This window comes from Monoraphidium neglectum (assembly GCF_000611645.1).
Source record: "Monoraphidium neglectum strain SAG 48.87 unplaced genomic scaffold scaffold00173, whole genome shotgun sequence".
In the NCBI taxonomy this organism is placed as follows: domain Eukaryota; kingdom Viridiplantae; phylum Chlorophyta; class Chlorophyceae; order Sphaeropleales; family Selenastraceae; genus Monoraphidium; species Monoraphidium neglectum.
The window spans coordinates 25,296-37,186 of record NW_014013455.1 but is presented as its reverse complement, the minus strand read 5'-3'; the positions used below and the strand labels follow the sequence as shown (position 1 = coordinate 37,186).

The 11,891-nt window shown below is 62.3% G+C and overlaps 3 protein-coding genes across 3 annotated transcripts; 2 read left to right on the top strand and 1 right to left on the bottom strand.

Moving 5' to 3' along the window:
- Positions 1-132: 132 nt before the first annotated feature.
- MNEG_1674 (hypothetical protein) lies at positions 133-3,203 on the bottom strand (the record flags this gene model as incomplete). Its single annotated transcript, XM_014049858.1, has 6 exons — positions 133-135; positions 273-456; positions 775-890; positions 1,295-1,957; positions 2,442-2,567; positions 3,039-3,203. 6 exons carry the CDS (start codon positions 3,201-3,203, stop codon positions 133-135), a joined length of 1,257 nt encoding a protein of 418 aa, XP_013905312.1.
- A 1,836-nt stretch (positions 3,204-5,039) lies between these two features.
- On the top strand, positions 5,040-8,217 carry MNEG_1673 (Endoplasmic reticulum-Golgi intermediate compartment protein 3; the record flags this gene model as incomplete). Its single annotated transcript, XM_014049857.1, has 10 exons — positions 5,040-5,202; positions 5,366-5,439; positions 5,686-5,769; positions 6,010-6,207; positions 6,428-6,904; positions 7,107-7,173; positions 7,366-7,475; positions 7,669-7,746; positions 7,990-8,061; positions 8,209-8,217. The coding sequence occupies 10 exons, from the start codon at positions 5,040-5,042 to the stop codon at positions 8,215-8,217; spliced, it is 1,332 nt and encodes a 443-aa protein (XP_013905311.1).
- A 1,231-nt stretch (positions 8,218-9,448) lies between these two features.
- MNEG_1672 (Cyclin-B1-1) lies at positions 9,449-11,406 on the top strand (the record flags this gene model as incomplete). The annotated part of the gene is made up of 3 exons (XM_014049856.1): positions 9,449-9,574; positions 9,729-9,920; positions 10,267-11,406. The coding sequence occupies 3 exons, from the start codon at positions 9,449-9,451 to the stop codon at positions 11,404-11,406; spliced, it is 1,458 nt and encodes a 485-aa protein (XP_013905310.1).
- Between the last annotated feature and the right edge of the window lie 485 nt (positions 11,407-11,891).

Here is an 11,891-nt window from a genome sequence, read left to right as displayed (position 1 = left end):
CGGGGGCGAGTTGGAGGGGGCGCCGGGGGTGGTTGGAGGGGGGGCGTTTTGCGAGGAGGGCGACTGTGTTGCTAGGCGGGGGCGATGGGATGGCTGGCGGACGGTGTCCAACACCTTTGACTGTAATGGACGTCACTGCAGCGACACGCCCCTAAAAACATGCACATGTACACACACACACACACACACACACACACACACACACACACGAACACACATGTGTGTGCGTGCGTGTGTACACATGCACACAGACATAGTGCGAGCCCCCCCACCTTGTCGCGCTGCCACTTTGGCAGGTGCGCCACCTTGTCCTGCAGCTGCATCAGGGGGGTGCCCTCCATGAACGTCATCGCCATCACGCGCTGAGTCACCAGGCCCGGCACGCTGCGTGGGACGGCCACGCGTGACGTGATGGGGGCCAGGTGGGTCGCGATCGCGTCCATGACACGCGCCTCCCTGGGGAGGGGGAGGGTGGGGGGGGGGGGAGATGATTGGCACGGTGAGTGGGACGCAAAAGGAGGGTCGAAAAGGTGCAGTCCAGATGGTCAAGGGCGGGTTGATTGGCACGGGTGTGACTCAACAGGAGTGCTGCTCGCTTTGCACAGCATTCTGCGCAGCTTCAATCCCCCCCATGACCCAGGCATCAGCCTGCCGTGGACGCCCCGCTGCCCCCTCGCACCCTCTCCAGGCCCGGCCCTGAGACACAGCTTGCACCGACGTCCCGGGGCCCCAGATCGCCGCCCTGCCAACCCCGCTCGCCTCATGAAGTCAAACTCGAGGTGGATCTGCTTCTGCAGCTCGTCCACCGCCGACACTAGGTCAAACTTGAGCTCTGTCTTTGACAGGAAGGCGCTGATGGCCCTCAGGTTGATGAGGTCCTCAGTCATCACCTTTGGTTTGGGAAGGGATTCAGTGTTGGGGGTGGTGGTTGGGGGATGATGATGTTTTTGGGGTTCGGAGGGGACGAGGTGGTTGGTTGTGGGTGGGGGGGGGAAAGGGCTTTTGGTGAGAGGCGAGTCATGAGGGGGTAGTGAGGGCGTGCCATAGGGGTGACCCGGGCAGAGCCCAAGCGTTGGGTGGAGGAAGCACGCAGGGCGGGCGTTGAACTGCGAAATGCCAAGCGGAGAGCACACCTGGGACCAGGGGCGCACGGGAGGCCGCATGCACGAGGCCACGATGCTTGCACGCCTGCGTGCGCAGGTGCAGCTGTCTTGGTCCGCGACCCGGGGCCGCAGCCCCTCAACTTCCATGCAACCCGCACACCCCCACGGCTGCTACCGGGGCCCCCCCTCACCTGCAGTGCGTCAGGGTACTGCACCTTGACGGCCACCAGCCCGCTGCGCGGCACGCTGCCGACCGCCACCGCGTGCGCCACCGCCGCCGCCGCGCCGCTCGCGATCGGCCGCTCCTCCCGCTCCGGCGCGAGCCGCGCGCCCGGCACGGCGCGCCGCAGGCCGTCCAGCAGGCGCCCCAGGCCGCCGAGCGGGCCGACAGCGCCGCCTGTGATGCCGCCCAGCAGCGTATCATCCGCGACGCTCGCGCCGCGCCGGCGGTCGCCGTCGCTGCTGCTGCCCCACCCGCTGCTGGTGCCCCCGATCCACCCGATCCCCTCGCTCTCGCTGCTGCTGCTGCTGCTGCCGCCCCAGCCGCCCGCGCCCCCCGCGCCGTCGTCCTCCACCTCTTCGCTGCCAAGCAGGCGGCCCGCCAGGTGGCTGTCCTGGAACTCCTGCAGCGCCAGCACCTCGGGCACGCGCACCACGTCGCCGGCGCCCAGTGCCTCCAGGTCCACCCCGCGGTTGGCGGCCGCCAGCTCAGCGAGGGACACGCCGGCGTCGTTGCAGACGGACCAGGCGGTGTCCCCGGGCAGCAGCGCGACGCGGCGGGCGCGGCCGCGGCGCTGGCGGGAGAACTGGCGGAGCTGTGCGGGGGAGAAGCGGCGCAGCTCCGCCTTGTGGACCTGCGGGGGGGGGGGGTTGAGGTGAGGAAGGGGGGCAGGGGCGTCGTGGAGCGGGGTTGCGGGCGCAGAGTGCTGTGTTCAGCCGGCATGGTGGGTGTGGGCGGCGCGGGTGCAGGTGCGGGTGTGCGTGGAGCCGGGCCCGTTGTGCCACGCTTGCAGCCGCGAAGCGAGGTGAGTCGGCAGAGGTGCACTGTGCTTGGAATCTTTCTGCCAGTCACACCATAGAGTAGCAGCTTCGGCCGGCACGCTCACCCACACACGTATGCACACATGCACTCGAAAGCAGGCACTCAAACAAACACAAACAAGCACGCACGCACACACACACATACAAACACACACACACATATGTCAACTCACCCACAGACACTATCTCACTCCGACATGAACACATACAAGACAAGACACACGTGTGCAGGCGCGCAGACGCACGCATGAATATGCACGCACGCACGTGCGCGTGCAGCCCGCCCCCTCCCCCGACCTGGCTGATGGAGGCCGACCCAAGGGGAGACTCCAGGTCGATCCACTCAAACAGCTCCCCCAGATCATCAACACCCAGCTCGCGCTTCAGCACCTCGGCGGTGCGGTCAGCCGTCATCGGCGGCACCTGGTGGTGGCGGAGGGGGGTTGTGATCGGCAGGGGGAAGGTCAGGAGCCGGGTTGCTGCTAGGGGATTGCGCATGTTTCGCCGCCGCCCTGCGGCAGCACGGCCCCTGCTCTGCCAAGCTTCAGGAAGACGGCCGGCTGCGTCTGCAGGCGCCACACAACGTCCGTGACACGGCGTACATGCCCGGTCAGCACGGGTCCGAAGGATCTCACCCTGTCTTGGAGGACACACATTTGGCGGCAGATCTGCTCCGGGACAAAGTCAGCACGCGCGCCAATAAATTGGCCGGCCTGACGACACGGTATGCGCGTGGACGATTTAGCAGCTAGTCTCAGGAGGGAGGGGGAGCCTAGCAGGATCGAGCACACGCCGCTGGTGAGGGGCGGGCAGCTGCCACACCTGCAGGAGGGTTGTCCGGCTGGAGCGAGAGCGAGACAAAGACGCAGCTGCTTTTCCTCGGCTTCCTCTCACCTTCAAATAGAACCCCCTGAGGTCAATGCAGAGCTTGTACATCTGTCTCCCCGCCCACTCGTGCTGCGAGTCCCAGAGCCGCTCTTTGATCTCCTGCCTGCTGCGGCCCCGCGCCCGCATCAGCATGGCGCGAAACTGCGTGGCCTTGTAGCTTCCGTAGATCATGCTGGCGCGCCCCCAGAATTCTGCTGACCGCAGGAAAGAATGGATGGGGTCCAGCCCGCCCTCCTGGCCCGGCGCAGGGGACGGGCTGCTGCGCTGCTTCTGCTGCTGCTGCTGCTCCTGCTGCTGTCGCTCCTGCCGCTGCTCCTGCTCATGCTGCTGTTTTCGCGAACCGGAGGGTGCTGCCTGCAGAGTGGGTCGGGGGACGTGCAAGGAGTGGATGGAGCACGGTGAGAAATGCAGGTGTATCGGGCATGTGGGGGTTTCCTTCATACGGTAGGAACACGACACACAGGCTGCCATGGTAAACACCCGCCGTGCCGCAGCAATTGCGCTGAGGCGCCGGGTTCCGTCAATGGCTTGCAGCATAGCGCTCCTGCCAGCTCTTCAATGAGATGACGCAAGACCCTCCTCACCGTTTGCAGGAGTTCAGGCTGCCTGGTGGCTACCATTGCTCCGGATTGAATGCTGCCGGTGGGACGACGAGCGCTGGCCGCTGGCCGGGGGAGGATCGTCGCAGTGCCAAGTCTCGGCCCGCGGTCTGGAGCACGGATGGGCAGCACTCCTAGTGAGCTGTTATAAGGGGCTTGCATGTTACGGTGAGCGACATGTTCCAGTCTCAGGCGTCTCTAGATCGCGAGGTGTTGATGGTGATGGAGGGGCTGTGACAAGTCCAGCCTGCTCGCACCAATTACCAATGCAGCGAGCACACCTCAAGTATCATATGGCTTCTTTGCAGCAAGAGCTCATGCATCAGCTACCTTGAACCGTCGCGGGCGTCGTTCCAAGTGACGTCCCCAGGTGTGCCAGTGCTCCATGCACACACGCAACGGCTGCTGGTGCTCGCTGCCGCGGGGGCCGCGCAGTCTCGACCACAGTTGCAGGACGGCAGACCCCATAGTCGTTGCACGTACCGATGGCATCCATAACTGTGCAGTCATTCAGTCCATGCAATGCTGCCTTCCCAGCACAATCCCCGCACGAGACCTGTGCCACCGCCTGATGGCCCCCGTCCAACATCAACCCCAGGTCACCAGCTCTAGAATCTGCAGGTCCCGATCGCGGTAGGTTGAATCCTGCAGTCAACGGCTCTGTCCAGCGTCCGCAAGGCGCTCCTGCGACGATGTTCAGGCATGACAGATGACACGCCGTTTGCACAGTCAGCGTTGCTGAGCAAGGCCGCCACAGACTCAGCGCTTGGCCAGGTGGTACAATCACCCAGCAGATTAACGCGCCTTACCACTATTGTGCTAATGAGCGAGCCAATACGTGGCGTTGGCATCAAAGTTTAGGTCAGCTGGGCATATCAGGTCGTATGCGAGGGTGGATCAGCTCACAGCCGGGAGGGGTGAGCAGTATGCCGCATCCAAGGCCGTACACGTCACCGATTTTGTTGGCCATAGTACATCCTGGGATTTGTACGGGCGTTTGGGGGTGTCACACCCTCAAAAAGGCAACATGGTGAAGCACCACTCCACTTCACGCAGCATCAGCAGCACGAGCAGCCCCAGCCGCGGCAGGGGTCAGGTGCCTCGTCGGCTTCGACTCCCGACGTCATTCACAAGGACAATAAAGTATTAGTGTACAAAAATATAGCGTATGCTGCAATATTGGTCGTAGACACTCATCGCGTGTGATCCAAGTCTGAGGAACCGCTCGGGTACTCACTTTTGACCTCGAGCTCAGCGCGAAAAGCTTTCACGACCGCACGCACTCAAAACTTCGATAAGCATTTAACTTCAACTCACAGCGTCGCATCGGGATCACAGAGGGATCCGCAGCGGGTGCAGCCGTTGCGCAGCAGCAAGGCGGCTGCAGCAGTGGCGTCGGCAGCGCAGCATGGCGCCCTCAAAGTCTCAAACCAAGGGCGCGCTGTCGGCCCTGTCAGCTCTGGACGCGTTTCCCAAAGTCAATGAAGACTTTTACCACAAGACTGCTTCTGGTGGCGTCATCACCGTGGTTGCGTATGCTTTCATGCTCCTGCTCTTCCTAACAGAAACACGTGAGCGGATAGTCTGGTGCCGTCAGACCAGCAAGGGCTAGGGCACGATACGCACATTGCTTGAGTGCCAGCCAACGGCTGAGGAGTGCTGCTGTGCAGATTGCCAGCCGCTGGGGCCCAGGGAGCTCACCCATATGTCCGCCGCCGCTGCCACGCTCCTCAGGGCTGTATCTGGCCGTCCAGCGGACCCACGAGCTGCAGGTTGACTCCACCATTGGTGCCACCATCAGCATCGATGTGAGTGCATCTGCTGCGCTGTGGGTGGCTGGCCCAGCGGAGGGCCGACAGGGCCGCATCAGTCAGCAGCTGCAGAATCACTGGCGGACCAGCAAGCTCCACTCTTGTTGATCGTAGCGCTACTGCCCCTGCAATATGTCAAGCAGTATGCATGGCCGCTGCTTGGTCAGGCTGCAACTATCCCAGCTGCTGCCCGGCCCGCTGCCACGCTCACCCACGTATGGCTCCTCTGTCGCGATATTACAGGTGGACGTCACGTTCCCACGCATGCCCTGCGCATGGCTCAGCCTGGACGCAATGGACGTGTCAGGAGAGCTGCATTTAGACGTGGTGAGCGACAGGTGGTTTTCAAGGCGTCCGGGCTGGCTGCAGTGCAGTCATGGTGGCGGGGCCCGCGGCCGCAGCACGTGGGGAACAGCTGCGCGGATGTCACCTTGCAGGACGAGCGGCTATCAACCACCACGGAAATAAACAACCACATCCAAATGCTGGTGTTGCTGTTGCACATAGAGTGCACATTCTGTCTCTGCAGCCAAGCCTGCGCATGATCTACCAATCTGCACTTCACAGGAGCATGACGTTTACAAGCAGCGGCTGTCGCAGGGCGGCACCCCAGTCTCTGAGGCCGAGCGCCACCTGCTGTCTGCCTCTGCTGCGCTCAACGGGGCAAACAGCAGCGGCTCGGGCGACAACGGGACTGCGGCGGCGTGCGGCAATTGCTACGGCGCTGAGGACGAGGCACACCCCTGCTGCAGCACGTGCGACGATGTGAGTGGGAAACGGGCCTGAAGGTGGAAGAGACTAGCCACTTTCAACCCCACGGCGCTTCACTGCTCAGAAGCGCCTACGTGCCTGCAGCATGTGGATGCGCCTCGGTCGAGCTCTATGTGCGTGTGAATCTCCCCGCAGAAGCTCCCTGTCACATCAGCATCTGATTCCAGGAGCGGCCTTGAATGTTCCACCCCCTGTCCGCACTCTCTTGCACCAGGTGCGTGATGCATACCAGCGCAAGGGCTGGATGATGCTGAAGCTCACGGACGTCACCCAGTGCGCAGACACCCAGTACTTCGATTCTATTAAGACCCAGGAGGGCGAGGGCTGCCGCATGTGGGGGCGCCTTCACGTGAACAAGGTGGCGGGCAACTTCCACTTTGCCGCTGGCCGCAGCTACCAGCAGGGCAGCGTTCACGTCCACGACATCTCGCCTTTCAACGGGAAGACCCTAGATTTCACCCACGACATCAAGAAGCTCAGCTTTGGGCCGCAGTACCCGGGAATGAAGAACCCACTGGAGGGCGTCTCATCAGCAGCGCCTGGCGGCCTCGGGGAGGCGGCGCTGGCCGCCGCGGCGAACAAAAAAGGACGAGCGGCTGCAGCGGGGGAGGGCAAGGAGAAGGAGACCCAGACAAAGGGCAGCAAAGTGGCTGTGGCAGCACCACCAGGAATGTACCAGTACTTTTTGAAGGTAGGCGCATGAGCCCGAGGGCTCAAGGCGGTTTGGTCTGTAGCTGGCCTGAATTTGGCATGCAAACGTACCGCACATCCTGGCGAGTGCGTGTCGAATTGAAAGCAGTGCTGTCTGATGCTCATCGTTTTGTACTTAAAATCACTGCAGAATGGTGGTGGATCCACCATGATGTTGCATCACCTTCTACTGCCTCCTCCAGGTTGTCCCCACTGTTTACGTCGATCCCTCGAACAAGACCCTTGTTTCAAACCAGTACAGCGTGACAGGTGAGATGGAGCCCACATATGGTCTTGTCATGCTGTCTGCATGGATGGACCCCATGTCTGCGCACCACTGCTTGTGTCCTGCAGAGCTCTCACCCAGCTCGCTTCAAAGGAATCTTCACCCGGGCTTCGCGCATGTGACGGCCCACCAAGCATGTGCAAGACCTTCAACCCAACCCAATAATGCACCCTCAGAGCACTTCCGGGAGAGCACGCCGACGCCGGCCAATGCTGTTGCGCCGACCGGCAACAACGCCCGCACCCTGCCGGGAGTATTTTTCTTCTACGACCTGTCCCCCATCAAGGTGCTGCGTCTGGGATCAGCGAGTGTGCATATGTTGCGTGTGTGTCGGACGTTTTCAGCAGCGCTCGGCACGGCGCCAGCCTCTGTCTTGTGAAAGACTGGCAGGTGACTCTACCCTAGTGCAGCTCTCACCCCAGCCCCAGCAATCGTGCGCCCAGCCCTCGCGCCCCCCTCACGCTCCAACCACGCCTCAGGTCCACATTGCCGAGTCGAGGTCGTCGTTCCTGCATTACCTCACAAACCTTTGCGCCATCGTGGGCGGCATCTTTGCGGTGAGAGAGTCACCCTCCAGCTGCCGATCCAAGCGGCGATGAGCACCGTTCGTGGCCGCCGCCCCGTGCTTGTCTCAAGCTGCGCCTCAAGGCACGCCACTGGGCCTGCTGTTTGCCGAGGCAGGCTCCCCTGCTGCACTGAAGGATTTTAATCCTCCAGTGCCGCCTTGCCGGCGTTCTACCATCAGCGACATCCTTCACAACTGCTGCTTGACCCCTGCTATCACTTCATTACATCATTAGGTGTCCGGCCTGCTGGACGGCGCGGTGCATCAGGGGGAACGCATCATCCGAACCAAGATGCAGATGGGCAAGGTGGGCAGAGGGCCGGGGGCCAAAAGGAGGTGTGCGCGTGCTTTCTTTTGTGCTGGCCCTGCAGCTTGTGCTGATCACTCCGCTGCAATGGAGCAGCAATGCACGCACATCCGCCGACAACAAAGCCGCCCTCTCCCCTTGCCGCAGTTCTCTTGATAAGGCACGCCCTACCGGCCAAGCTGCCTCACCCTTTGGGTTAATATTGTGCGAATGCAACATGCAGCGCACGGCACAAGCTGTTGTGTGGTGTTGAGCGCTGATGAAGCTTATGCCGCTTTAATCACTGCCCCCATTTAGTATCATTGTTCAGTGCCCAGTCAGCTGCCTCTGCGCTGCTCTTGCACTTCCGTTGCAAAAATCACACAAACGTCTTACGGCTGACAAGCAATCAAGGCAGAATTGTGGCTGTTGCAGGGGCGTGTGTAATCAATGTCACCAATTGCCTCCATCACAGTCTTGGATTTCATCATAACTTCTGAAATCAAGAACGTGGGCGGCTCGCTTTGCGAGTTCAGCCATGCTCTGCATGTTGTCCTCACACTCAACATACCACAGAGCTGTCGAGCAAGGTTGACCACCGACATGATTTGCGCAAACTTCGCAAGGAGATGATGGATGAACAGCTAACCAGGTGGCACTGGCCACTACTAGCAAGCATTTCTGAGTTGTCAAAAACAGAGAGGCCGCTGCTTTGCAAGCCGTTGCAACGGTAGCACACGGTGCAACTTCAACAAACGAGCCCCGCAACACTTTCCTCGTGGACAAGATTTGTCACCAGGTATTGCACCAGAGAAAAACATAGATCTACAACTCAATCGCGCCCGAGTGCAGACCGCTGTGGTTGTTTGATGTGATGTGCCAACGATCAAAGGTGGGTTGGTGCTTGTATGGGAGGATGGTTGTTGGGTTACGGCGGCAGCAGGGTTTCGGCTGCACTTATTAGAAGAGTGCCGCTGCTGGGCACAGTGTGCAGGGGCGCCCGCCCTGTATGGGGACTGCAGCTCCCCCAAGCTGGAGAGCTGCTTGCCTTGGACGGACGGGGCAGCTGCGAGAGGCTGGTCTGGCAGGTAGTATGCGAGGCAGCGCACATGCAAGCTGGCAGATGGCTCGACAGTGCTATTCGTTGAACTTCAATACGCCCGCCACGTGCACATCGCCGTCACACGGTCAGCAGCAGCGAGTGACACACGGGACAGCGAAATGACAGGGGCCTTTTCATGGTTTGGGTGATTCCGACCACGCGCAGACATTGTTGTCGTTTGAGGGAATGAGTATATAGTGCCAGTTTACCGGTCTTACAGCCGTGTGTGCCAGCAGCCCTTCTTGCGATCTCCGGACACGTCTGAACTTCTCGACCAGGCCCGTGGGAGGCTGCGATCGTACATCAATGTCATCACTGGTTCAGCCTGCTGGAGCCGCCTGTGTGGGGCTGACCGGGGCCACTGACAGCATGCGGGCCGGTGGCTTGCTCGAGCTGCACTACCTGACCAAGCGCTTGAGACAGGCACTCATGGTGGGCGCAGGGTTATAGTCGCGTCTGCATTGCTGCCCGTCACCCGCTGGTTTCGGTCCATCGTGGCTTTGGCGGATGACCGTGGGTGGCCACTTCCGAGCGACCCCAGCCCGTCATATGAGACGCTCTTGATATATCTTGATCTAAAATGCAGTCGTTCTCGCTGTCGCAGCCTGCACAGCCTTCCAAGCAGCAGCCGGTGGCGCCACGCAGCGACTGCCAGCAACCGTCGTCCCAGTCCAAGCGCCACCAGGACGGCGCAGTGCGAGCGGCACCTTGCGTCGACGACCTTTGGAATGGCACTGGATACGACCCTGCTTATCTGGAGCACTGCTATGAGGATGAAGTGAGCGACATCAATTGGTTGGCAGGCAATGTCGGAGCTAGGCGGTTGGCAGCCATACAGCATTGCTGATGCTGTGCGCCAGCGGTGTGCCCGGTCCCGCCCCCTGCCTTAAGTCCCCCCCCTGCTCCACTTGCTGTGTTGCTTGCGGCATGACGTTTCGAATTGTTGGCTGGATGGTGCTGCCACCAGGCCCATTTGACCCATTGGCACTGCGCTTGCAGTCCTGGCAGGCAGCTGCACCCTCGGCGCCCACGAGGCGTCCACGCCGTGCCCGAGCCCGCTGCTTCCGTTACTGCACTTGCCCCCACCACCTCAATCTCTCAACTCCTCCCGACACCATCCGCAGCCCAAAGGCGCCGCGGACTGGCGCTACCTCGATCTGGTGCAGCCCGACCTCGACGCACACGCACGCCTCATCCTCGTCGATTGGCTCGTCGACGTCTGCGAAGAATTCAACCTCGGCCAGGGCACCCTGTTCCTGACCGTCAACCTCGTGGATCGCTACCTGTCGCGCGCCGCAACCTTCAGGCAGGAGCTGCAGCTGCTCGGCGTCGCCGCGCTGTGGCTGGCGTCCAAATTTGCCGAGGCCTACCCACCTGTGCTGGCCGACTTTCTGGACACGGCGCGGCACGCGTACTCTGCGCCGCAGGTCGTGGCGATGGAGCGCCTGCTGCTAGGCGAGCTGGGTTTCACGCTCATGGTGCCGACCGCGCACACGTTCCTGGGCCTGTTCATGCCGGCCGCCGCGGCCAACGCCGCAGACGCCGACGCGTTCTGCTCAGCGGCGATCGACGGCGGCGGCGGCAGCACAGCCTGGGACAGTGATATCAGTGGCAATAAGTACAGCTCAGGCAGCAGCAATTTCGCAGTGTCTCCAGTCTTTGACAGCAGCAGCAGCGGCAGCAGCAGCTGCAATGGGAGCGGCAGCAGCACCGGGAGCGGCAGCAGCGGTGCAAGCAGCGCTCGCTTCCACGCAAGTGATGAGTACCTGCCGGCCGCTGACGCGCCAACCGGCCCGCGTGCGGCGCCGCGCTACCCCTACGCAACCGGCAGCCCCTGCCCTGTGCCTGCAGGCCGCAGCTTGCACGCCGCTCCTGCGCCGGCCGTGGCGGCGGCTGCGCTGGGCGAGTACCCGCGGCGCGTGGCCCACCTAGCCGAGTACCTGGCCGAACTCTCGCTGCTGACGCCAGAGTGCATCCAGTTCCCGCCTTCCCTTGTCGCAGCCGCCGCCCTCAACCTCGCCTGCAGCCTCCTCGACGCGCCGCCAGGAACGCGCGCGCGGCTCGCGCCCGCTGCGGAGGCCGCCGCGGCGCGCGAGGGGGCGGGTGGGGAGGAGCGGCTGCGGGCGTGCGTGGGGGAGCTGCAAAGGATGTTCCGCTATGCGTCGCGCGCGCCGCTGCCGCCGTCGGTCAAGGCCAAGTACTGCTCCGCACGGCGTGGCCGCGTGGCAACAGTCCCGCTGCCAGCCTGGGCAGCTGATGATTAGGCCCAGACGTCCGCCGCCGCAACAGTAGCCCTGGGTCCATTCCCAGGAGGCGCCTTGTGCCTTTTTTGGAACAAGCTTGTGACAATACTTCAGCCCTCTCCGAGGTCGAGTCGCCCTATGGGGCGATACCTGGGTCCGGCGGCGCTTGTTCCCTACTCAGCAGGGCGCGTTTGCGCACGGCCCCTGCTTGCTAGCCGCGATGGGCTTTGCCTGTCCTTGACACCGCGGCAGTGCCTGCGGCGTCGCTGCTCAGCCCTCTGTGCACTGCTTCTGTTGGCGGTTGTCTGGGCTCTGAGGCCAGCGATGCACCAGGCCGTTATTGCATGTGAAAATTTTCGGCGCCGCACCCCGTCCTCCCTACCTTGGGCACATGACAACCAAACCACGCATCACGCAGCACACGTACAGCTTTCCAACGAACGCGGGGCGCGCTGCCTTCCCTTCTTGCTGGCCCCTCTCAACTCTGGGTTTGCGAAATGTGGCCA